General features: G+C 40.6%; 2 protein-coding genes across 2 annotated transcripts in view; one reads left to right on the top strand and one right to left on the bottom strand.

Annotated features, from left to right (window-relative positions):
• LOC118428263 (transmembrane protein 255B-like) overlaps positions 1–3,944 on the bottom strand; it is a 28,912-nt gene extending 24,968 nt beyond the window's left edge. The window contains exon 1 of the mRNA XM_035838278.1: positions 3,747–3,944. The gene's annotated coding sequence lies outside the window, so the exon portion shown is untranslated. The remainder of the gene's footprint in view (positions 1–3,746) is intronic.
• Positions 3,945–4,146: 202 nt separating this feature from the next.
• LOC118427996 lies at positions 4,147–26,630 on the top strand. Its single transcript, XM_035837960.1, has 12 exons — positions 4,147–4,308; positions 5,434–5,571; positions 6,870–6,992; positions 7,567–7,719; positions 8,531–8,673; positions 9,068–9,208; positions 10,275–10,423; positions 11,383–11,541; positions 20,714–20,852; positions 21,435–21,541; positions 25,036–25,166; positions 25,762–26,630. The coding sequence occupies exons 2-12, from the start codon at positions 5,464–5,466 to the stop codon at positions 25,774–25,776; spliced, it is 1,368 nt and encodes a 455-aa protein (XP_035693853.1). The 5' UTR covers positions 4,147–4,308; positions 5,434–5,463; the 3' UTR covers positions 25,777–26,630.
• Positions 26,631–26,960: the final 330 nt, after the last annotated feature.

Raw genomic sequence — 26,960 nt, 5'->3', positions numbered from 1 at the left:
AAGAAATTGTCTAAACATGATTTACATAAGATTGGCATTTGCATACAATCCTTTTGAGTTAGTGACTTTGACTTGTACAACTGGTTTTTCCTGATTTCTTCTACCAGTTCACAGTGATTTTTATAATTGCAGTAGGCAATTCTCCAGGTTATCTTATGCAAAATAACCGGGGGAAAACATCATAAATTTGAATTTATCCAGTTAAAGGTCTGTTCAAAATTGGTGGAGAAGGGGTGCGTACTTTATTTGAGTTTTTCCATTTTACCTTTCAGTCCCAAAGATCTGTCTAAGACTTGTCCAAAATCAGGGGTGCGTACTTTAATTGGGGTGCGTACTTTATTCGAGAATATACGGTAAATGCCATATGATGTAGTGTATGTACATTGCCATTAGCTGCAAATTACCACCAGTAATATTATCATAGGAGAACAAATAGCAATGATTCCTTAGTATGGTCCACACTTCCTAAATTCAGAGAGGTGCAGGTAAAATTTGTCTGGTGCAGGTAATTTTCAGTGTTACTTGCACCAGTGCAGGTATGCAGAAAAAAAGTATTTCGAGCCCTGTATGTTGATAGTCCTGAACTGGATCCAGTTCAGCAGTATTTTCACAAGATGTAGAGCCAACAAACGATGTGACCTAAATGTCACACATTCTGCCAACTGTCCATGAAGGCCTCCTTGAGAAAGTTCCCACACTTGCGAGCCAGACGTTCTTTAGTTCTAAGACGTGACAGTTTGATAAATACGTCTTTATCTGGAACAGGATGTGTTCGGGTCTGGTAAGTAACTGATGGATTGATGACATTTGGTACAAATTCCCCAAAACCTGTTTCAGTTTGGGGTCCGACATGAGATGAATACAAGCTTATGTGACTGTCATTTTTAAAGACTTGGATCTTGGGACTTCTATTTCTTCGACAACTTCACTTTGCAATAAACTCAACCTAATCAATTGTTTCAACCGCAAATCTAGACCTCCTTTCACCTCGTAAATAAAAGAATCTGCAGTATTCAGAGTGATGAGAAAACCTTGATGGTGAAACCCTCAACGTAATATAATGATGTGATCTACACATGAGATGATTTTGCTAGTTTATAGGTGATAAAGTTAGTACAAACTAAGTTTATTTTGCAATTGACTTAACCTACTTAATTGTTTCAACCACCACGTAAATAAACGAACCTGTCTGCAGTATTAATTTTGAGTGATGAGAAATTCTTATCAAACCCTACTGTCGGAGCAATGATGTGAAATATACATGATATCATGATTTTGCTAGTTTATTTTTATAGCTGATAAAGTTAGAACCGATGTGCCGCCAGTGGGGTGTTATGTCAGAGGTTTACACCCTGGTGCTGACTGAAGTGGTACAGTCGGGGCCAGGCTCTTAGCAAGAGTGCTTCAGGTCGGAGCAGCATAGAGCTTCCACAAAAGAAGTTTATATGATTGGGATGCCAAACAATATATTTAGAGGTCACACATACATGGAGAGAAAAATATCATTGTGATTTCTGTGATGCAATGAACAACTTTGCATATGTTTTTTTTTTTTATTTGTTAGCGAGTTATAAAGTTGAAAAAGAGTAATGAAACAAAGTTACAAACAATCTAGACATTGAAAGCCAGCCTCTAGTTAAGAGCGCTTCAGACTCAGAGTGGGGTATAGAGTACTCTACATCCCCAAAGGCTGTTTACATGGTAAATGCTAAACAATATTTCATACACAATGTTGGATGTGCTTTGAATATGATCAATTATTTCAATACACATCCTATTTCATTTGTAAAAGCTTCCTATTGACATGGGCAAAGCATACATGTTCGTATACAGGGCTACATAGCTGAGAAAAACGTATGAACGACTCAGTGAGGTGACAAGGGAGAAAAACAAGAATAACGAGTTATGAACAGAGCAGCTGCTGCATTGACTGGGACACATGCAGACTCAGCTAAGCCATATTAAAGTCACAGAGTCTGGAGTGTTACACAGAAAGGCAGTTATACCGGCCTTGTACAACCCGATACAGATAATGTTGTACATAATCTATCGGAAATTGATAGTCCATATTCAAAATCAAACTTTAATCAAAGTAACTTGTTTACTATGGAAACAGATTAAACTGTGAGTCCAGCATGGAGGTAAACTGGACTTTGAAAAATTGGGTTAGTCCAATTTCCTTCTCTGTTATAATAGATGACTTGGATCTATTTCCATAGTGTATAATCTATGTAAACTCTTGAAGAGAAAAGCTAAAAAGGGGACATACTACTAGCTAAGTTCCACCATCCTGCTGCCAACAACAAATCCAGGCAGTCGAACTAATTTACCTATGCTGTAGGTCTCAAAACAAGTAGAAAATTTCTGGATAACCACAAGTAAACCGAAAGAAATAATTTCACAATCAGGAGACCACCAGCAGCAGCAGTGTCACATTTGAAGCCTTGTTGAAGTTATTTGTAAAGGTGTCGAAAAATGAGTGCTAGTGTTCAACACATTCAGAAACAGAACTCTGAAGGGACAAAAAAGGACCACCAACACAGCAGCTTGGAGCCTTAAAATTTGATTTTCCCTATCCAAGACGAGGTCCAGCGTCATTATACTAGTAATTTCTGTAAATAACAATAACAATGGTGTAATAACAAACCATGGGACAGCAGATGGCCAATAACTCCAATTGCCTCATTTGAATCTTTTATCTGCGAAATCCCACCATGAATTGTTAATTTGCCTAATCGTGTGATCCCCTTGTCGAAGATTAAAGATTAACCATGAACAACAACGGCAGCCAACAAGCGGAGAAACTGGAACAATCGTCTCAAACAATCCCCGGGAAAAATGTTCAAACCCACATATGCATGTGTACACTCTCACGGTCCTAATCAAGTTATAGTTTGGAGGAATGAAGATTATGTTGACGTTTGGGGGGACAAAATCACACAGTAAAGATCCGGTTGGAAGTTTAGAGGCCGTGTAGGCATGTTCTGTGGGAGGTTAGCGGGGTATAAAGTATCGGGTAGACAAAGAACAGGCGGCGTGGATACGTGTTAACATGAGAAGGGTGAAGTAATTACTAAACTTGACTCCATGTTTTGGGTGTCAGAATCTACGGTAGCTACCGTGAAAACATGCCTGGTCATAGCTACAGGGGTTTAGGGTGGAAGTTTTGGGAGGAAAATGGGAGAATGTTTTCACAAGTGTGAAAAAGCGTGCGTCCAAAAGGCGGCAGTTAAAATCCCACCCAGCAAACATCACTGACAAAGGGTCTGATCTATGGGCAAACAGATGAGCTCGGAGATCTAAAACAGCTGGACTGACGTCTTCAAATTCTTGGCAAGAGTCATGGATCTTAGAAAGAAACTATAACGATTCCATTTTGCAGAAAATACTTAACAAACTGGGCCTAAAATCATGAGGAAAAACGTAGATACAAATCCTTGATCCAAGTTTCCAACTCTGAAAATTTGAGCTCCCGACAAAAATTATAATATTTTTAGAGTAGAAAGAAAAGACGGACCAAAAACTTTGCCAAATTTGACTTGCAAAACACCATAGAACCCTTTCTCATAGTTTAGGCGTCAAAGAAAGTGTGCATATATACCGTTTACCCGTTCAAATATCCCGATGAATCGAAATGTTGACACAACTCATAAACAACTCAACCAAGTCCCCCCTCAACGATTTTTCAAAAATCAAAGACCGACCCCAAAACTCCGGCAAGACAAAAATTCTTCACAAAAACTCACCGATTTTCCGACTTGTCCGGGACTTTACTGCTCGGAAATCCTACATGAGGCCTTCTGGCGGTGTCCCTTGCCGGGTTAGTGGGAGAAAGAGTCCGGTATTGTGTAGGTATTGTCCTGGGCAGAGTTTTTGTGTGCAGGCCGTGAACAGAAGTCAGGCCGTGAAATGATCACGGCTAATTTAACATCTATGGCAGGTCAAAGAGCAATGGCCGAGAAGAAATCTGAGATATGGGGGTGTAAAAGTGATAATTCTTAGACATTTAAAATACATAGAAAATAAATAACAATATTGAATTACTTAATAAAAAATGAACTTATTAATCACGATCGATGAAAATTTTTCTTCATTTTATTAAAATATAAAAAAAATTGCCCCCCTTTGAGAATGGAGCCTCCGTTTGATATCGATATCTCGCGAGACTCTAACTTGGCGTGAACAGACGTGACTTCGCGGTTAGCAACAAAGTTTTGCAACTTTTCTGCAAAGTCTTGCCTCATTTTCTCCGCGACCGCGCGAATAGAATAAAAGCAAGATGTTACAACAATAACCAAGATTTCTAAGGTTGGTATATTGATTATATAAGCCGGATTATGTGGCAGAATAAGGCATTTTGGTGTTGCAAACTTTGCCGATGTCACTCATAGCACTAGTTGCATGGCAACATTTCTGCAACACTGGTAAGGGGGAGGGGGGCGATTCTGGGGCAAACTTCAACTTTCAAGGGTTCGTTTCTTTCTAACTCGAGAGCTCTTGGTGTGAATTGTTTCCTTTGAGGCCCTGGAATGTCGAAATACGATTAGTTTGTGCTTCTTTTGTCTCGTGCTCTCAAGTTTTCACAGTTGAGGAAACAGAAACTAAACTCTAAGTCTAGACTCTAAGTTTCAAACTTGCTTAATTTTCTTATAGTCGATTTGGTCTCTAAATATTATTATGTGGGTTTAACAAGTGATAGCAGTGAAACAGATATCACCTTCATTTTTTGAGATCTCTAGGGTTGTTTCAGATCTGCTATATTGGCCCAAGGAGGTTGATTGGCCAACAGAGCATTATCATGAATAAAGGACACAAATCATTATTATTGTAAACATCGTAACGTTACTTGACGGAGGAGCTCCTTGGCTACTCTAATCTCCAAGCAGATCCTACATTAGTATCAAAGGCTGGCAGAGGAGTGTAGCCGGCTTAAGAGTGTGTGCGCGACCGGTGCCCTTTGCCAGTTTTGATACTATCTTATGGCACCGTAGGATCTGCTTGGAGATTAGGCTACTTGCCTTCCAGCTCCTGACTGCAGGGAACTGCAACCTCTGCAGTTCAGGGGAATTTAGCTAAATTATCATTATTATCATTAGCCCAAATGTTTGAGACTCAAACACAGTGAGACATCATTTGCCGTAAGACAACATTAAAATGACTTCATCATCCGGGAACAGAATTTTTGATTGAATGCAATCAATTAAAAATGATTTAAGTTGTGATAACAAAAAATGGAATGTTCGAACATTTGAAATAAAGTTCCGAAGCATCCAAACGTGTTTTCTTGTTGTCTTTTCACATTACTCCTTCTGTGACGAACTACCATCTCAGCGGTATTCCCAAAGAACCAGGGAAGAACATCTACCCCTCCTACAATACTTCATTCATTTCTGTGCAATAACATGACATGTCTAATTTCTCCTGTTCCCCCAGACTCCCAGTCACAGGTGATGGTGTGTCATCATGCCTGGGAAGAAGAAAGGAAAAGGAAAGAAGGGGAAAGGAAAAGGGAAGAAAGGAAAGAAGGGAAAGAAGAAGGACAAGAATTCTGCACTGAGAGGAGAGCCTGGGGTAGGTAGCAACTTTAATGCTAGTAACTATCTACAGAGCCTGGTTTTCACAAGGATTTTTTCATAGCAAAGGGGGCATTGTGTCTCAGAAACACTATTTGCTGCATTTTGAGGGCCAAATCTAATGAAATGAAAGTATGAAAACCAACATTCTTTTAAAACTTTAGCAGGGACTTACTCGGGACTACGAGATGATATGATTATGAAACTTATTTCACTCAATTGCATTTTGCACCCTGGATGGATGCCAGACTGTTTCCAGGGCCTACACAGGCCAGCTCCTCTTTATCGGCTCTAACTGAAGAAAGTTAAAGGCAAGCTTGCCCCGAATAAAGTTTTACCACAGACACACAATCTGAGTTACTAGTAGACTGCGGCATAGATATTTACAGAAGGAGTGCCAATGTTGATTGCAAGACAGGTGACTTCCCAGCAGTAGGGGTTACCATTTAGTGCTTGACTCTGACATCTAGGGCTCTATATATAGTATAATTTGTGAAGAATAGGTTTTCTCTCAAACAAAATGATCCGACCCTCCTTGCGTTGCATCCTTGCAAAACCACCTCCTTGACTTTTTCCTTGAAAGTGAAGTGTTCTACTGTAACCAGTTAAGGAGCTGACAGAAGTCATGCCGAACTGAGCCGGCCCTCCCCACACAACAGCGTGAAGTTACAGTTAATGATCTGTTACCATGGCAACGGGCCACTTGAGTACCCCGGGCAGGAGTCACCTTGTTAAGGTGTACCTGGGACAGAGAGGGTGGCGGTTGGTGTGATGGTGGTTGTTGAAATTGGCCTGTCGTATTTGGGAAGTGGTGCACCATGTTCAGACTGCCTTGGGTTAGTAGCTACCATTTACAAGTTCAAGTTTGATCCCTTTTGATTCATTTATGTTACAGCTGATTTACAAATTTGGACAGATTATGGAGAGGAAATGTTGCTTTGTTTTCACTGAAAACATTTAGTTGACTTCGTCAAGCTTTCGTTTGGTTTTGTGTTTACCTTTTTTTTTGTTTTTTTGACGGGCAAAATGATTGGATCTTTCTGGTCCAAACCACAGTACTACTGGATTTGTACCTAACCCCAATCATTGGACTCAAACAAACCATTGTATGTGTGTGTGTGCATGTATGTATGTAACCATTGTTTACATCAATTTACAAATTTGGACAGATTATGGATAGGAAATGTTACTTCGTTTTCACTGAAAACACTCAGTCCATCCTTTGGTTTTGTGTTAAACATATACAATTGTTAACATCTGATAAGCAACTTTGTCACACATGTTTCTCTCATGCAGGCAGCAGTAAAGTCTGTGCTGCGTGTTTATGATGAGAACTGCGCCCGTACGGCGTCCCTGCCGTGTGTCGGACTCAGGAGGAAACTCAAGGCCAGCTATGAGGACAACATCCTATTGGAGAAGGTGGGTCATGTTCCTATCTATATTCAATCAATCAATCAATCAATCAATCAACCAATCAATAATAGTTGATTAGTCAATAAATGACTTGTTAATAGTATCTATTGATAGATAATCAATATGTCAAGGCCATCTATGAGGATAACATCTAACTAGAGAAGGTGGGTCATGTTCCAATCAATCAATCAATCAATCAATCAATCAATATTCTATTGATAGATTTATCAACGGCTATGTTTATGTCACTAAATCCTAGTCGGTCAATGGATTCTGCAGTTCTCTTTAGATACACTAGGTGGTACTGTTGTACTAGTCCAGACTTCCTTTCACTGTTCCTGTTGGAGGATTTTGAACACATGGATGACAACAAATAATAGTTATACTGATCCTGGGTGTTGCAGTTCTTGTATAAGATGATACTTATTGATAGATGTTTACAAACGTTTTTTTCCCAGTTTCTATTGGAGGGTTTGAAGGGCTCAGAGCAACCACCAATGGTAGAGCTTCTCTTGTTTACTGCAATTCTCTGTAGAGATGATAGGAGGCGCTCATGTTTACCAACAATTTTTTTCCCCAGTTCCTATTGGAGGGTTACGAGGACCCGCCCCTGGACCAGCCACCAATGATGGTGGAGCCGCTGCTGGACGCGCTTCGGTCAGAGCGATACGTTTTCATCAAGGAGCTGTCGGTTTGGGACGTTCCACTGAAACATGAGAACGTCGCGTCTGTGGTCAGTATCTGCACTTCTTTGTTATTGTTATTGGGTGTGCCGACTTTAAACTACACTTCTTTAAAGTTTTCAAAACGTGAAAGTGGTCACAATGCGTTGCCAAAGTCAGGTTGCATACTTTATTTGAGGTTATTGCCTAAACAAAATCGTACAGGAAGAATACCTCAAAGCAGCTAAAGAAAAACAGAATGTTGCGTCTGTGGTCAGCATCTGCGTAGCCCCTCACTCATTTAATATCCATTTGTTGTTCCCCCTCAAAGTTAGACGTGCTTACACATAGATGTGGAAGTTTGATGGCAGCTTACCAGCAGCCAGTTCCCATGTCTCCTAACTTCAACATTCCTGTCACATCAAAGATAATTTTTTTTAGTTCACCTCAATAGATGAGTAAGATAAGATGTCATTTATATAAAAGATAAGTTGATTTGGTACTTGTGCCATATTTTCAGCTTTTTATGCAAAAGAAATCTAACCAAAAGAGTACTAACCTTGACATAACCTTGCATGTATCCCATCAGGCCTTGCTGCTGGAGAAGCAGGTGTACCCCGTACAGCAGCTGTAGCTGTTGGATTGTGGGATTGAGAGTTAACCTTGACATGACCTTGCATGTATCCCATCAGGCCTTGCTGCTGGAGAAGCAGGTGTACCCCGTGCGGCAGCTGGAACTGTTGGATTGTGAGTTAACCTTGACATGACCTTGCATGTATCCCATCAGGCCTTGCTGCTGGAGAAGCAGGTGTACCCCGTGCGGCAGCTGGAACTGTTGGATTGTGAGTTAACCTTGACATGACCTTGCATGTATCCCATCAGGCCTTGCTGCTGGAGAAGCAGGTGTACCCCGTGCGGCAGCTGGAGCTGTTGGATTGTGGGATTGAGAGTTACCCCGTGACCCGGCTGGCCAGGTCCTTCCCAGCTCACCCCTTCCTGTCCACCATCATTCTCGACTATAACGAGTGAGTAATAAAGACTAATCACCTAAGATTTGGTAAGGCAACCTCCATTTATCTGTCAGATTACATATATCCGCCACTTTGAAAGATCTCTAGTGCAGCACCCCCAGTTATGCACAGTTTAAATAGGAGTGTAATATATCGGGGGGCATTGCATTGGAGAACTCTTCGGATGCATTTTTCTGGGCAGCCTCATAGAATACAACAGATGACATTATGCAAAGCACACAACATATGTAAAATGTATGTAGAAATATGAAATATGCCAACTATGTTACTTAAACTGATCTTTGGACTAAAGAATTGTTTTTGGCTTGTCTGTCCTTAAGCTGAAGGTTGTGAAATCTGCCGTCTCGGATTACCTTATTTGTACCATTCTTGTCCTTCCCCCTTGTAGGATAGGCGATGACGGCTGCCATGGCCTGTGTGCCGGCCTCTCTAAAAACGTCCTGATCCAAACCGTGAGCCTGAACTTCTGCGGACTGGAGGTGGAAAGTGGAAGGATCCTTGCAGAGATGGTCGCTAACTCTGCCGTGTGGTGGGTGTTTGTTTGTTTATTTGTTTGTTTGTTGTTCGTATCTATGCGAGGATAAGGTGAGGTGGAGAATACAACCAGTGCGACAGACGACTGCAGTACCACCCTTCTCAGCTAGGGCTTAAGCAGTAGCTAAAGGATGACACTGTGGGGAAAATGAGGAGGGAAGTATTGTGCATTTGCTCGCAAATGATGGCATCTTAGTGGAGTCTTTTTTTCCGGAGTTGGTAGGTCCAAAATTTTGGTAAGTCCAATTTTTCTGTTCACCTTTGCTTGTTTGTTTTTTGCCTTTATTTCGACTCTATGATTGCTCCATCGGCCTTCTAGGCCACTTTTCTTGGAGGTTGAGCTTACATGGAGGAGGTGAGAGGTCAACTAATCATATTGACACAAAATTTCTACTGATCATAAAGGAATGCTAAATACATACATAAATGAAAGAATAATAATAATGAAAACAAATAATAATCATTAGCTCATTGATTCCATACTCTTTCATGGATCGCTACCATGTCACTAGTCTTTTGAAACTTGAGATTGAGGTTGCAGCTCTGGCGTCCGGTACTAGTGAATTCCAGAGAAGTGAATATATAGACTTGCTTCAGATATCAACAGGGAGGAACTTTTTGTTTTTGGTACCTGCAGTACTACCCTTCTCTGCTAGGTGGCACCATTGGTATATGAATGAATGAATTTTATTGCTCAACAATCGCACAGTGTACAATGTATGGCAACCAATAACAACTAATAGCTCTACAGACAATAGTACTAAGAGGCTACATACAAAACAACAACAAAACATTATCGATAACAGTACAGTTATGGATGATTAATCTGGTCTCGCATTTGGAATACATTATAAAGAAACTGGCCTACGTAGACGGATATATGAGTTGAACATGAGAGCAATACATGGAAAATATTGCTTTCTGCACCAGCGAGAGAGATGTGTGTTTTGGTTCTAATATTCTTAAACAATGTTTTTCTCTCTTTACTGTAGGTAGGACATTTCATAACGAAGTGGAATTCATCTTCTATATTCTTTATTCCATTTTCTCTCGTCCCTCAGCAATCTGTTCCTGGACGGAAACGACCTTGAGTGCGAGGGCGTGATGGAGCTAATTAAGATGGTGGCCGACACGGCGGAGCGCGAGGCCTTCGAGCGGGCAGAGGAGGTCAGGATGAAGGCGGAACTCGAGGCAGAGAAGGAACTGGAGGGTACGACATTGCTGTTTCTGAGAAACAAAATGGAAAAGACAGCAAACCAGTGAAGCTCACTGCAGAGCTTGCATTGTCTTAACTTGTCCCTTGTTTCTTTGAACTACTAAAAGATTGTCTTCCTCCTCTTGCATATCAATGCATAGGAGAAACCTGTTCTGCAACTAGATCTCTTTTGGATACCAATTCAAAGCTGGGATATAAAAGCTTCTCTCCAACATGATTTCTCCAGTGTGACTGACGAAAGACATCGGATGATGTATGAAACATCTGACCATTCCCAAAATTATATCCTGTTTGAGTAACTGTTCTTTGGCATACGACACTTACTGTTCCTGAACAACAAAATGGAAATGAACGCAAACCAGTTAAACTCACTGCAGAGGTATTCATTCCCCTGTCATGGCAGACACTATGATAATTTCATTTCCATCTTATTTCCTTGGTGAAGAAGGGTGACCAGTGCAAGTTTTCCTTGGCTCTGTCCCTCAAAAGTTTGAAGTCTGTCGCGTTCATGACAAGTTGTTTGAAAGTGAAGATCACACTGAAGCAAAACTGAACAGTAATTTCCAACACAAGGATTACTTGATTATATTCATTGACAATTACTACAAGAGTTGGACAGTGGAAAATTTGGGTAAGTCTTATATTTTGTGTCGGGAGTTACAGGCCAACTTTATGTTAGCATGACAAGTTCTCTTGTACCTGTATCTGAATCTATATACCGGTAGCCGGTATAGCTGCCCTTCGGTGTTGCACACCAGCTTTGCAGGTACACAACATACATTATATACATTGTATTAGACCGAATGACTTATCACACCTAAATTTTGCACATCTATCTGCAACAGTTCTTTGAAAGTATCCAGAGAAGATGCCCCTACTGTGCTTGGTGATATTGTATTTCCAGTTGCGAAGAACAGCCACATTTTGCTTACAAAAGCCTAACATCTGATTAGTACCAACTTGCCTGTTACTTTCAGCTGCAAAGAACAGCCGCGTGCGGACTGCGATCTCCACCACCAGCTCGAAAAGTGAAGGGGAGGACGAAGGGGACGAGAAGGGGGAGGGGGGCAGCAAGAGCAAGAAGGGCAAGAAAGGGAAGAAGAAGAAAAAAGGTAAGATGTAGCATGGTTATCTGACTGATGGCATGATAATATCAGGAATGGACAGGCTAATAAATTGCTAAGTGAACACAGAAAAATAATGAAAACCGAGAGGGTGGAGAAAACTGGTTGCCAGATCTTGTGTGGTGCCTCAATGATCAAATAGTTGGACTAAAGGGGAGATGAGATGGGAGTTGATGAGAGAGTCTGACTGAATCTCGCTTCTAGCAGCCCCTTCACTGTTCATGTCCTAAAACCAGCCCCTGACAGAAACAGATTGTGTGAAAAAAAACAAGGATGGACTGCTAAAAAGACGAGCATTTTGTTTGTTGGTTTTTAAGAATGTATCCTTTTTTCAACCTCCTTGGTATAGCTAGAAAACCGCATCATGAATTTCAGGGCGTAACACACCATTTTTATACAGTAAGTACAAGCTGCATAAGACAGGACTATCATTGACACGTATGGCGGATTCTTTAACATGCTCACACTATGCCGTCCTTAAATGCATCACCCTTTTACACAACGTTATTTTTGTACTCTAGAAAGCGAATCGTGTCTCACAGCACGGGTTCATCTTCGACTGCAAGCTGTCATGGCACGATCATGTACAATCCCTCGTTTCAAAAGCATCGAGCAGGCTGCACTATCTCAGACTACTGACTAAACAGGGGATGTGCGTGGCTGACCTGGTTCAGATTTATCTGTCACTTATTCGTAGCGTTCTTGAATACGGTCACGTTCTGCTGGTGGGTTGCAGCAAAGAACAATCGGACAGTATGGAACGTGTACAGAAACGGGCCCTCCGCATAATCTCTCTCGGGGGTAGGCGATCAGTTCCCAACTTACCTTCCTTAAAGGAAAGGAGAGAAGCTGCTGCAGTAAAGCTCTTTAAGGACATGTTAAGACCCGAACATCCACTGCACGATCTTGTGCCTCCTCAGAGACGCACAGTTACTGGCAGGCAACTGAGGAACAAGAACGCGTTCACTCTCCCCAAGGCAAGAACTGACAGACTGAAACAGTCGTTCCTCCACACTGCAGTCAGACTTTATAATGACTCTATTTCCTAGCATTACCATCAGCCTGGGAGTTCGGATCTATGCTTAGTGTTTGTTAATATATTATGTATTTTTGTTTGTTGACATTCTGTACGTATAAGTTTCTTTGTAACAAACCTACGTAATTCAGGGTTTACCATGTGTGTATTTCCCTGCCTATGTACGTTTGAGGAAGAAATAAATAAATAAATAATAAGCATTGACAGATATCATGGAATTCAAACCCAAACTCATTACTGAAAAGTAGTGCAACTAACCACTAGATTAGTGACTGTACCAAAGCCCCTAACCCTATCCAGAAGCATTCTCAAGTTTGCTGGCAATGATCCCATGTGTGAGCGACTTTCAGACGTTAGCCTCAATCTTCAAACCAAAAAGAACCTTAAAGAATGCAACACACTTTACAGAAAAGAGAAGGGGTGACCCAGTAGGCTTCAGCTAAATAAAATAAGGAAGCTATGGTAAGACAGCATTGTGTTTACAATGTACAAACTAGTATAAAACAAGTCGATCGAGTTAGACAAGAGAGAAAAGAAACCTTCTAACCCTATCCAAAAGCATTTACGATAGAGCCCTCATTAAAGGCAGCCAACTGTGCAGATTAAAGATACAATTTGATGCTGTCAGGAGTAAGTCTGGTCGGGGATTGATTATTACACGACCTCAGGCTCAGATTAGTCCTGGCGCCAAACTGTCGTTTACAGAATTATGATTACAAATTATTAATGACTATAGCCACCTACCGGTGCAATGACCGAGTGGGTAGAATGTTTGCCTTGAATTCAGTAGGTCGTGAGTTCGATCCCCGGCCGAGTCATACCAAAGACTCTAAAAATGGTACGTGCTGCTTTCTATGCTTAGCACTCAGCACTAATGAGGAAGGGTATGGGAATCAAACACACATCAATACCAGCAGACCAGCCCCCTTGCACAAATGTGTGGCCCATGGGCTACAGAAATGGAGATGGCCGCCAACCCTAAGTACTAGTATCTGTTACAGATGTAGGACAACTTTAACTGTAGTCGCCACCTAGAAAGTAGAAGCATGTACAGTACGTCCCTCAATTCAGTGCAGATTAACATAGGACACTGGCACTGTCAGATCGCTAGACATCATTTTGGTTCAGGATTGATTCGGGACTTAAGGCGTGGGTTAGTTCTGACGTCAAACTGTCGTTTACGATATGGTTACAAATTATCGACCACCCAGAAGCATGTACGTATACAGTACCGGTACAGCCCTCAATCCAACCCCCAGTGCAGATTAAAACAGGACAGGGACACTATAAGATATCATTCTACCATCCAGGATTATTGCTTTGTGACTTTAGGCATGGGTTAGCTCTGATGCCAAACTGTTGTTTACCATTACAAAAGGATGGACTGAAAAGGTAGAGAAGCATTACGATTAATACATGTACATTTGCATGTGCGTCACTGGATACAGTCTGACATGTTCAATTTCACATTCCCTTTGAAGCTCTCCCGGGTCGGGTAGAGCCTTAGGACTGATGCATTGATTGGAGTAGCATTACTGCAGTGATGAATTAGGTGCTGGACTTAAAAATCTGATTGCAAGTGTTGGTCATTTGTAAGGGATCAAGTTTGGAATATTCATCATGGACAAAGGAATAACTCTACTTTTGCTTCTGAAATCAAAAGATGAAATCAAAACCACATACCGGTATTCCTATCAGCGTGTACCTGTGATATACCTGATGCAGAAATTATACTTTGAAATCAAAGGATGAACATCAGATTCTACATCAGGGCTCGAAATACTTTTTTCTGCATACCTGCACTGGTGCAGGTAACATGGAAAATTACCTGCACGAGGCAAATTTCACCTGCACCACTCAGAATTTAGGAAGCATGGATCATACTAAAATTGTTCAGGAACCATTGCTATTTTTTTTTTTTGTACTTTATAGGTAGTAACATTCAATTCATTTGATAACAATCCATATACACATACATCATATGGCATTTATGTATAAAACCCAGTACATGGACCAGTGCAGGTTAGGTGCAGGTAGACACCAGAAATACCTGCACAGCTCCAATTTTACCTGCACTAACTTGCACATGCAGGTGGTATTTTGAGCCCTGTACATGCAAGCATGTCTAACCCCCTTCTGATAGGGAGAACAGATGATAATCTTATAGTGAGTGAATGAATTAATAGAAGAGTGGCACATTTTGCCCTTGAATGCTTTAAAAAGAGTCAAATCGACTGATAACAACTCTAGACAATTGTCTGCCGACAAAGCCATAAGATGTGTTATTTTTCCAGAGTACTATCTTCCCTGCATTAAAGTAGTGCATTTACTCCAAATCAGTCAGAGGTTAAAGCTAGTTTACCTTTATATATGGGGTAATGAACAGTGGTTTCAAACTGCAATATTTTCAACTGTAACAGTTGCAGTTTGAAACCAATTTGTCTGTGGACTTGATATCCCTAAAAACCATGATTTTAAAAACAATAGATATAGGGTACCTCCTGGATAAAAGTGAACTAGCGTTACATACAATTAGCAATGATAAGACTCCTACATATACATTGCAGTTAAGTTTATGTTAAATCTTCAAAATATAAATAAAATCATCTTTAATATTGATATTATGGAAGACACTCAAAGTTTGTGATGTCAACCTAGGCTCATAATTAACTTCTATCCCTGTCAACATGATTACAAAAATTAAAGGTATATCGCAAAACAGAGAACCCTTTACTCTTTCAAATGACATATAAATCTTCCTTTCCATGTTGAATAGTAGAGATCCCAATATATATTGGCCTTAAAATTCTGGACATGTCCTGAAAATGCAAAGCAACCAGAGAACATGACAACACTCACGTACATGTAGCTCAAGTTGGGTATTGCTGGTGTTAAGATGAGTTACGTGCCAAGATGAATGTAGTACATGTGAGGGCTGGAAATGTAGGTGAGAGAGTGTAGGCAATGCTTGCAGTAGGGCGGTTATACTGGCTATATACATTTGTAGATATAAATTGATAAATTTCACTGGTCTCAGTGGCAAGTATGCAGATGTTGACACACTGGCAGCACCAAATCCGTAGGTGTTTTTTGGCACCTTTAGACAGATAAGCCGTGAGGCTCGGTGGGCGTCACTCCGATCCACCGTCATGGGGGCAGGGGCATGGCGAGTTTAGGGACCGTACGATATTTATCGGGGGGGGAGGGCTGGTGCATTGGAAGTCGGATCAAAAAATTTTTTGATGGCCCTCCCCCCCATCTCAAAAAAATTTAACGTGACCCTCCCCCTCCACCTAAAAAAAATCAACATGACCCTCCCCCCGACAGGCATCATAAAACAGGTAGAAAAACAACCGATAAAATAATCTTAATACATGTATAGACGTCAGGGCACAAGGGCGCCGGCCAGTGTTCTCGCCAGGATTTTTTCACAGCGTTGGGGCAGGGGTCTGGGGGCATGTTCCCCAGGGAAAATTTGGATTTTCAAACCCTCTAAAACAGAATTTCCTGCAACTTGAGAGGAAAATTATGCCCTTGAGATTGGATGCCGGTTGCCTTTTTTACTCCCGTTTTTCAGTAATCGACGTCCGTCCTCTCCCCAAAAATACGTTATAACTATAAGCTCGGGGAATCAGCAGTCCGTGATCTGGCCGCGGGTATTATTTGTCCAGTCATGTCTATATGAAAATTTTGGGGTTTTGATGCTTCCAAACAGGGCTCTAGCCAGTGAGTTCGTCAGCCCACCTCGTGCGATCGATGTTGCGCCCTCCCGCATCAAATGCTAGTAGTTTTTCCAGAGGATAGAATAAACGGCGCCATCACACCTTGTGTTTTTTTTCTATTTTGCCCGATGATTTTACTCAAATTTATCGAATCGGTCGGGTTTTACAAGGCCGCGACGTCATTTTCCACGAGCGTGCGTTTGTTTCGTGCGACCTCAGGTAACCCCGTTTTCGGCGTGAAATCTTTGGCTCACCGCTGGATTTCTTTTTACATAGAGTAGAGTAGACCAAGAACGTTAAACATTATACGAAGGAAGGCGATCTGCTGCATCTTTGGCAGTGATCAGTGCCATTGTAGTCTTGAAGGAGTAGCCAGAAAAGACGTGCTGGCGCTGCGATCGACAGTCCGTCTGGGGAGGGGGGCATGCCGCGGCATGTGCTACGGACGCCAATGCCAGTGCACAGCCGACTCGATCGACACTTGACAACAATATTGCGGCCCCTTTTTCTGCCGCAAATTTTGTCTTTTTGAAACAAAAGAAATGTTTTAAATAAAAAATAAAGTGTATAGTTTTGGATTCTTCACGTATTTACCGTGCACCGCTTTTGTAACTTAAATATTTTGGGAAACTCAGCCGAGCCGATTGCGTCTTTCCAGAAAAAAATAAGTCTGTAGACGGAATGACGTATGCCTGGCGGGAACACTGGTCCAGGGCAGCGCCACTTTGGGGGGCCTAGGGGGGCATAGCCTGGATTCCATACCCCAACCTCAAGATATATCTTTCGTGCACGATAGATACTTGAGATCGGGCTGGGGTTTGGTAACCAGGCTAAGGGGGGCAAAGCCCCCCGGAAGCTCTTGCATTTTAGGCTATTCAGAAGGCTTATTTTATCAGTTTTAGGGCCATGTCAAGATATCAAAACAAAAAGAGTATGAACAATTCTTTAAAAAAAATTAACATGGCCCTCCCCCCTATCTAAAAAAAATTAACATGGCCCTCCCCCCACCTCAAAAAAAATTAACATGGCCCTCCCCCCCTAACGCACCAGCCCTCCCCCCCTGATAAATATCGTACAGTTCCTTAGAACTCAGGACCTTCTGATTCTGACTCCAACGCTCTAGCCGTTGCGCTACACAGACACCCCAAACCTCCACAACTGTAGATATTTGTAGATATACAGATACAGATACAGAAGCTTGTATGTTAAGCCAAACGTTGGTTATATGCCAGCTATACAGATACGGAGACTGGTGGCTGTTAAGCCAAAGGGCTGTTATATATAATATAACAGGCGACAGTAGATACTAGTACAGAAACTGGTGTGTTAAGCCTAAAGGCTGTTATATATATATGATATCCATTGTCATTTTTTCTCCTTTGCATAGATGATAGAGTCATAGTCTGTATAGAGTCCATTCCAAGACACCATGAGGGTTTTTAGGCGATATTTATAATTAGTCTGAATTATTTTGAATAAAAGAATATCTGAGCCACAATAATTAGATTATTTTTAAAAAATTGACTGAGAAAATACTCATATATTTGAATTCCATTGAATATTTTAGAAACATTTTGAAAATAACTGTACAAAAATATCTTTATTTAGAATAATTGTGAAACCTCTGTGTGATTATTTCACATTTACAAATATTTACAAAAAATGGTAAACCTGGCCAAATGGTTAAATTAGTTTATTGCCCCCATAAAACTAAGCCCTATTGTTGCATCTGTATATTTTTAGATTTTACTGCTGGGTACTGGTGGATCCTTTGTGGTGGGCCATTGTTGCATGGCACCCAGCCATACTTTGCAAGGATGTGTGAATTGCTATCTTCCCAGCCCACTCAACCATTTACAAAAAATGGTAGAAAATGGTAAATAATGGTAGAATGTTGTTATCATTATTTAGAAACCATTAGAAGTATCCAATTCCACACGATGAATATTTCCAAAGTTTTACAGGACCAGGGAAATATTTATAACGTTGAAACAGTGTTACAAATATTTCTGAAGTATCAAATGTCCTAGACATATAATTACAAAACATTCAAATCAATTCTAAACAATGGCCACAAACATCCGCATGGTGTCTTGGAATGGACTCTAGACTGACTGAGAGTAATATCATATTAGATATAAAATTGATAGATACGTCAGATACAGTTTGCAGCTTGTGTATTTGTTGGACGTTTTGAACTTCCTAAGTTGACACCTTGCAGTTTTGTAGTTAACAGAAAAAAACTAGTGTTTTGAGCCCTACTTAGAGGAGAAGCGCTTGTAATAAACATGTTCCACGTGTGTCCATGACGCGTACCACGTAAGCCGCAGGATTGGAAACTCAATTCTGATTCCCAATATCTCCAGCTTCTGACGTGTGATTGAGTGATCACTAGCTGTGGTGTGCGTTTGCTAGAACAGTGTATAGATTGGATTGATGGTTGGCACATGATGTCAACATGGTCTTGCCACAGCAGTTAATACATGGAATGGTTTCTTTCAGAGGCAAAGTACATGTACTGTAAATTCACTCATATTCGTGGTGACTTAATTTCCTGATAAGGGTGAAAGGAAGACAAGTGTGTGTGTCTGTGTGTGTGTGTGTGTGTGTGTGTGTGTGTGTGTGTGTGTGTGTGTGTGTGTGTGTGAGTGTGTTTGTGTGTGTGTGTGTGTGTATGTGTGTGTGTGTGTTTGTTTGTGTGTGTGTGAGTGTGTTTGTGTGTGTGTGTTTGTGTGTGTGTGTTTGTGTGTGTGTGTATGTATGTGTGTGTGTGTGTGTGTGTGTGTATGTATGTGTGTGTGTGTGTGTGAGTAGTGTGTGTGTGTGTGTGTGTGTACACAAACATACATTTTTTTTTCTAAAAACAGCAAAAAACATCATAATAAATGTTGACTCTGTAACGTGTAACTTCCCATACAACTTGTGATACAATGATCAGTAGATACTAGTATGTTATTTGTGATAGCATTTGATTGAGAGCTGTCACAATATAGTCACATATGTTGCATGTAGCTGAAGTGATCTTACAGTTTTGGGGTGAAGTCAGGTCAATAATGGTCACCTTGTCCTAAAATGACCTTCTACCTTAAGCCCCGCCCAATTTGCCCTCTAATGTGCTACATTCACAACATGGAGAGTTTTTTTTAGGAAATACCAAAATTAGACACATATTTTCTCCAAAACTTGATGTTTCTACTGATGAGACTGAGACTAAGGCAGGATCTAGACCTGCGACGCGAGCTGACAGCTTGTCGCCAACAGCATTTTTTGGCATCTTGCTGGAACTGCAGATATTGCCGTCAAGATGTCGGCAAAATTTCTCCTCAAAAGGTCAGAATGTCGGGGAAAAAACTGTGTCTAGATTGGGCCTAACACAGGGCCTCATAATACACATGTCTGTTGGCTTTATCTCACCATCTGAAATGACGAATGCTTAAATCCCTTACAAGATGTCCAAGCTGGGGCCGACCTTAGACATTGCTAGAATTGAACACTGGCCCACGGAATTTGATTCAGATGGCCAAGCAATGGGATTGTGTAACTGCTTGTGCCACAGCGACACAGGGCCAAGTGACCTTACCTGTTCAACTGAGAGTCTTCTGAGGTTTCTCTAAGGACAGGGTTGTTTAGCTCACTACCTTGACCTTTTGGGTTCTCTAAGTAGTTGAAGTAATGACTAGACGTTAAATACTGTAAATGCAGAAACTTTCGTGGTGGTTTAATGTTCGCGGTTTTCGCGGCGGCCACTTCACCGCGAATTTAAAAGCACCGCAAACATTTTTCCATAACAGTAAGAGTGTATGGTGCTACCGCAAAATTAAAACCACAGCGAAAAGTCCATTTCCCTGCTACCGCAAAATTAAATCTCCGCGAACTTAAGTGCATTTACAGTACCATTAAATTGTTAAAATCTCTATCAGCATTCTTTCCCCAGGTTACAGATGTCCTCCACTTTGGTGCAGTGGTCGAACCTCTGGCTTTTAACAAAGCATGCCGCTTTTTCGTTACCTAGTAGAGCATTATACTGGGGCTTCGCTGCATCTCACATGTTTCAAACAAGCATACTAGGTTTCCCCTACTCTTCTAAATAAGTGTGTTAGGTTTTGTTTGTTTGCTCGTTTGCATACCCAATAAACCGTCTTATATCTAAGGTGTAGCACACTACAAGTAGGTTTGTACTGAACAATATACACATAGGCCGTATTCCAGAACATCTCAGGCAAACATTCATCCACTGAAGAAAGATCTGAAATGTCCCACATTTTTCAAATTATTGTCCTGCTTGATAGATGGAAAAGCCTGCCTTAGCGTTTAACAACTAAGTAGAAATGTGGTAACTTAAGATTAATGATAATTGAATTAAGAAATGTAAATTTGTCTTTAATTGATTTCTCTTCAACAGGAAAGAAAAAGAAGAAGGAGGTGGAGCCCCCCAAGGTGGGCCCGTGGTTGAAGAAGCTCCACCTAGCGGAGAACGGGCTCGATGCATTCGGGAAGGCGGGAAACTACGCGCCCGTCATCTGTATGAGACTCTTCAGGAAGTAAGAAAAATTTAAAAAGAGTCTTGAATTTCAATTCTTAATAAAATGATTAATTTTTGAGACTGGTAGTTGAACAGCATAACAGTATAATAAGTTAGCCTAGGTTAGTCTATTGAAAGACTTCTACTACTTTACTGTTCAACTAAGAGTCTCACATTTTCAAAAGCCTTCTACATAACAGCAATAGCTTCTTTCCTTGGGCTAGGATACTATGGAACTCTCTCAATGACAACTTCAAGCCTTCAAAACCAGTGTTCACTGCTGTCTCCTAGCATAAGGATTTCCACCATCCATCAAGTTAACTAGAATACTTATTTGTCAAATGGCCAAGTTGAACAAATCCATTAAAACGGATGAAAGGTTTTTGAATTGTAACTACTGTCAGTTTGAAAACTTAGTTAGTGACCACCTCAGAGTCCATACAAGGACCACCTGGTCCTCTATCGTGTCCTCTTTTTGACAGTCTCTTAATTTGTCCCATTGAACCAAAAGTTACATGTAAGATTACACAGTGTTTATAGTATTCACATGTCTACCATTGAAGTTCAATGGGTCATTGATTGATTGATTGAATTTTACCAGGTTGATCACCAATTCCAACTGCCTGGAGGAACTTGACCTTGGAGACAACCACATTGGGGACCTTGGAGGTCGGGAACTTCTACAGGCCCTTCTGGACAGGAAGGAAGGTCAGCAGATGGTTGTTTATTTGTTTGTTTATTTGTTTGTTGCTTTACCCAGAGGTGAAGTTTGTGCAAGTGTATATGTCTCTCTATGTGTGTATCTGTGTGTGTCGTTACAGCCACTTCTGATTTTCATAGATCGCATGACCAGAAAGCTGTAGACAGAGATTGATTGATGCAGTTGGTGTTTCATGTCTGTGCATGTGAGAGAGTGTGTGTGTGTGTGTCTGTCTGTCTTTGCTTCTTCAGTAGACCCCTTTCCAAACTCTCTTGCGAGAGCACAATCTGGTCAATATCACAGACAACATCGTATTGCCTCAAATACATGTCCTATCAATCTATCAAAAAATCTATTGAAGAATACAATATGTAGTGTAACAGTAGTGTTCAAGTACCGCCTACCGTCCTTGCCCAAGGGCTCTAGAGCCTTTGTGGCGACAGTGATAGCGGTCATGATTTGCAATCCGCCGCCCCGGGTTCGATCCCGGGTGTCGGCATGTTTGTTTCTTTCTGTTCTTACTCGCCCCTCCATATTTCTACATTGGTTCCCACACCGGCCCTGTGAGTAACAGGCTAGAAATGTGCCACACAGTGAGTAACAGGCTAGCGGAATGTGCCACACTGTGAGTAACAGGCTAAGATGTGCCACACAGGGATATCGATCTCGGAGATTCGAGGACGAATCTTGAAAAGAAAAGGAGGAGTAGTGTAACAGTGGTGTTCAAGTACCGCCTACCGTCCTTGCCCAAGGGCTCTAGAGCTTTTGTGGCGACAGCGATAGCGGTCATGATTTGCAATCCGCCGCCCCGGGTTCGATCCCGGGTGTCGGCATGTTTGTTTCTTTCTGTTCTTACTCGCCCCTCTATATTTCTACAGTAGTTTTATTCCCTTCAACGTTAAGTTGATAATAGAGCCTTCTCACACAGTCACTCAATATCCGGTTTAAGAGCCTTAATTAGCTGTATCTCACGCTGAGACAAAACAAAATCATATAACAGCAAATGTCATAAGAGAGCAATTCATTTCAAGCAAGCAGTGATTGGAGTGCAGCTTCTGTCATCACAATGGTTGGTTGGTCTTTTCTCAATATGATATTCATAGCAACAAAATTGTTTTACAGCAAATGGCAATCAATAAATCAATGCATCTCTAATAAGCATCTATTTAGGAGTTGCTGTTACAGTTGTCTGTAGTAAAATTTAGCACGATGTGAATACAATGATATCAACTTGCAGTTGCCAGAATATCATGTTACACCCAGTCCCATGGGATTCCCTCCCTGACTAGTCAGTTAATGGCCGTCAATTTTGAATTTCACAGCTAAAATGACCAGAAATTGTGTTACAGCAAATTACAGTCCTAGGTCTATCAAATAAGCATCAATTTGACGGAATACTTGTTAGTAATAAGCTCCATCTATAACAATTTTAAATCGATAATGGAATGTTCATTTGCTGTTTTATCTCATTGTGAAAACAAAATGGAATTATGTGATGGCCAAATTCCCATAGCTACAGCCACTTCTGATTTTCAAGGCTCACATGACTAGAAAGCTGTAGGAAGATATTGATCATTTGATTGGTGTTCTGTGATCTGTAATTTGTAAATCCTTGGCCATCGCTACGGTGACGATCATTTATTATTGATTTTTATTTTTTTTTACCTCACATGACTGGAAATTCATGCCCAGACGTCGCTTGACGTAAAACGGCACGGCGCGTGCCATTGCAAAGCAGGTGATTTGTGATTGCCAAGTTCCCAGGGGGCCGTGTGGCAGGTGATCATGCAGCGATCATGTGCTCGGCGCATGATCATCACATGATCGGCACATGTTGCCTGCGAGCACGTGGGTTGGGTGAATCCTCTGCGTTATCTACATGTAACGTTATGTGTCATTCGTGCAGATTTCTAATGGAGAGGTTTTATTGCATTAAGGGATGACACTATGCAGTGAATGTAATCCGTGTAGGTTTATAGACACTGTGCTTTAGAGAAGGCTACACTATTTAGTTTGTTGGTTCTCGGATTTAAGTTTGAGTTTATTCAGATCATGTAACGTTACATTGTATCTTCTCTTTCTTTAGTCCTTAATATCAGCATACATAACTGGACAAAAACCACATGACACAGGAACAGTATACAATGCCATTTACATGTACAATTATAATTCACAAGTGATCTGTTAAGGGCACAAAGTGAAGGATAGTTTCATGTACTTGGGAGGCTCTGCTTTATTTCTAATATTGTGTGTCTATTTCTGCGTTTTTATCTTTTTTGAAAAAAAAATACGGGGAAAAAACTGCCAATCTCTAAAAGTTATATGATGATTGAGAAAACACTGAGTGTATTTAGTACAGCCCAAAGGTCATTTAGAGGTCCTAGACTCGTTGGCCAATCAATTTTTCTGCTGTGGGACAAACATTTAAGCAAAAGTTTTGTCCTTTAAACACTGGATACAAAATATGTCCCTCTGCCTTCATTGCTGTTTTGTAAACAGCTAAGCTACCAGGAGCAGTCCAAAATTTCTACTGTAATTATGCCTTTAAGTTGGCGGGAAAATGGAGTGTTCGCGTTGGTTTTAAGTTTGCTGTAGGGTCATAGACTGTAGTCACATACTACTGTAATTCCTGATTTTTTCAATGTACTGTTATGTTCACGGTTTTCATTGTGATGACTGTAATGTGAACTTATCATTACTGATAACAAATAAATCACAGCCTTTTTTAATGCGCACTTGGCACGACAGTGAACATTAAGTTCCGAGAACAAGTCAAATTTTCTCAGACCGTGAAAATTTGGTACCATGAAGACACAGTAAAATACAGTATAATGGAAAAATGTTTGCGGTGGTTTTAAGGTACTGGGAACACAAAACTACCACGAACATTTACAGTAACAACAAAGACATCAGGTAGACAGATCAAACACAGCATCAGTGTGCACAGGGAGGGTACAGGATATTGTAGCCATTTCCTGGTTATACAGGTGGCCTCTGTGCAAAGATAGAGCTCCTGTAGTGTACAGTAGGTTTATCTTGCCTCTGCATTTAATGGTCTGGGGGTCAAATTCTGGCCTTCTGGGTCATGCAGGTAGTCACTGTCCAAACATACTAAGTTTTGAATAGACTTGCTGTTAGCACTCCTGGTTCGTGATAACTTTAGTTATCACATGGGGGCAGAGGACAACTGTTATCACACAGGCTTAACAGAATCATTCAAACGCACTTAGAGTGTGCCAAGTGTACTGATGAGTGTGCTGATCATTCAAATCCCGAATTTGGAATTGCTGTGACAGTCGTTTTTTGTTTGAGGTCACCAAAAGTTCTCAATTTCTGGTGCATTTCACATTGAACCGTGTGTTATTTGCAAGTATGACAGATAACATTATACTAAATGAAACACAACATGGTTTATTCTATATTTATCGGTCCCAAATCATCTTCTTGAGGTTTAACTATAGATATAATCATAATGTTCCATTCTGCCCCCCCCCCCCTCCAGCCAAGCTGCCGACCTTGAGCCTAGGGGTGAGTCCCATGATGCACCAGGACACCTTCACCCTGCTGATGAAGCACAGCGGCAGCCTCAAGAAGAAAGGGAAGAAGAAGAAGGGAAAAGGCAAGGGCAAGAAGGTCAGTAACATTATACAGTTCAACAAACTACACCAGCAGTTACTCAAGCAACTGGATATGATTTTGGAAACGGTCAAACGTATCAAGTAGAATCCACTACCTTTCGTGGCCTTCTGTGACTTTTGATTCAGAGGTCATTTGGTGCTTATACACACAAATTTGATACAATATGAAGCAAGTCACAGTTCCTGTTCTAAGACTGGTATAGAGTAATGGCAAGCAGTGCATTTCTTTGGTCACACCATTTACTTGTTTGTTACTCTTTTGGAAATTTATCAATTAAAGACTAGATGAAAATGGAGTGCAGAAGTCATTAAGATTTGTTAAAGAAACTGTTTTAAGACTTGTGTATAGTAGAGTAAAGCTGTGTGATTTTATTCAAACCACGACAGTTTGTTTCTTTCATTCTTTTGCTTTTTAAATTGTGGGCAATTGGGTGCAAGGGTTCTTACACTGAATCAACTTAATCTTGAAAAAATTCTTCATAATTCCTGATGAAGTAACGTTACAACTTCCGACAGGATGAAAAGAGCAAGAAGAATAACTTCCTAGGTGTGATGTGAGCTTAACAATTTCTGTTCTTTTTCTTCCACAGAAAAAGAAGAAATAAAGAAAAAATGGATGTTTTAAAGTTGGCCAAGTCCTGCCCGTGTATTGGGTCCACAAACATCTTCCCAGACAATTTGAATATCTAGTGTTGAGGTTGAAAGTGCTGGATATTCACTGTGATTGACCAAGTGTTACTCTCAGACCACTGAATGCCATCTGCAGATCTTGTCTTCCAGAAAAATAGTTATTTTTTAAGAATTGTTGATTTGATGAAAAGCAAAGCAATCATTCAGACATATTTCCTAAAGAGATTGAGAGAATCATGGAGGTAATGATTTTATCATGTTGCCAAAATATGACTGCAGCACCAAAACAGGTGCTTGTAAACAACATGACCTTTAGGGCTCAGTTTTGATTCAGAGGTCATATGTTGTTTACACACAAATTTGGTACAATGTGAGGCAAGTCACAGTTCCTGAACCTGTGTGTCAGTAAACACAAACGACCTCTAAAGAGAGGTCATCCCAGGCGGTCATTGACCACATCATAGAACATTATGGAACAGCCCACTTGACAATGTAGGGGGAATATGTTGTCAACAGAAAATGTCAGAACCTTGTATATGACATCATACAATTCCATAATGTGTTTTTACTACTATCAAAGTAATGTTAGATTTAGATCATGAAGAGTTTTGATTTAGTGTCAGACCAAATTATGCAGGTTAATTTGTTGTTGAAGATGAAAATGATTAATGGTAATCGTAACTCGATCAAATGAGTGAACAATTTCTTTTTTTTTTTACATCTCAGGTTTTTACTAGAACGTAAAACTCTCAACATATGATTGATATTGAAGCAATAATAAGTATGTGCGATTGTTCAAGAGATTATAATGTAACTTTCTATGAATATATTTTGTAAAGATACATATCACAATGAGAGTATGTATATCATGCATTTATATACAATGTCATGTATATATTTTTTATGGAATAAAGTATATAAGATGTGTAGATGTGTCCAATTTGTACTTTTAGAGGGGCAGAGTGCCCTCATTTTACTGTTGTTGTACACAAACTGGGAAACTGCCGTGGTTGGGCCTAACAGCTACAATCACATGATGATGTTTGGAAAATATTTTTAATGTCCTTTTGTGAACCACTGTCTGTGGTACTCGAAATGTTAACTCAACTTGTAAATAATTAATGAGATTTGCTATCCACCACTATTCTTGGAAATGGAA

Source organism: Branchiostoma floridae, chromosome 12, assembly GCF_000003815.2.
Source record: "Branchiostoma floridae strain S238N-H82 chromosome 12, Bfl_VNyyK, whole genome shotgun sequence".
NCBI classification, from domain to species: Eukaryota; Metazoa; Chordata; class Leptocardii; order Amphioxiformes; family Branchiostomatidae; genus Branchiostoma; species Branchiostoma floridae.
The sequence above is the reverse complement of the archived record's forward strand: the minus strand, read 5'-3'. Positions and strand labels throughout refer to the sequence as shown.

Coding starts and splice junctions, on each gene's coding strand:
- LOC118427996 (XM_035837960.1), top strand. CDS start 5,464: ATGCCTGGGAAGAAGAAAGGAAAAGGAAAGAAGGGGAAAGGAAAAGGG. Junction 5,572..6,869: donor CACTGAGAGGAGAGCCTGGG/GTAGGTAGCAAC, acceptor TCTCTCATGCAG/GCAGCAGTAAAGTCTGTGCT. Junction 7,720..8,530: donor ATGAGAACGTCGCGTCTGTG/GTCAGTATCTGC, acceptor GTATCCCATCAG/GCCTTGCTGCTGGAGAAGCA.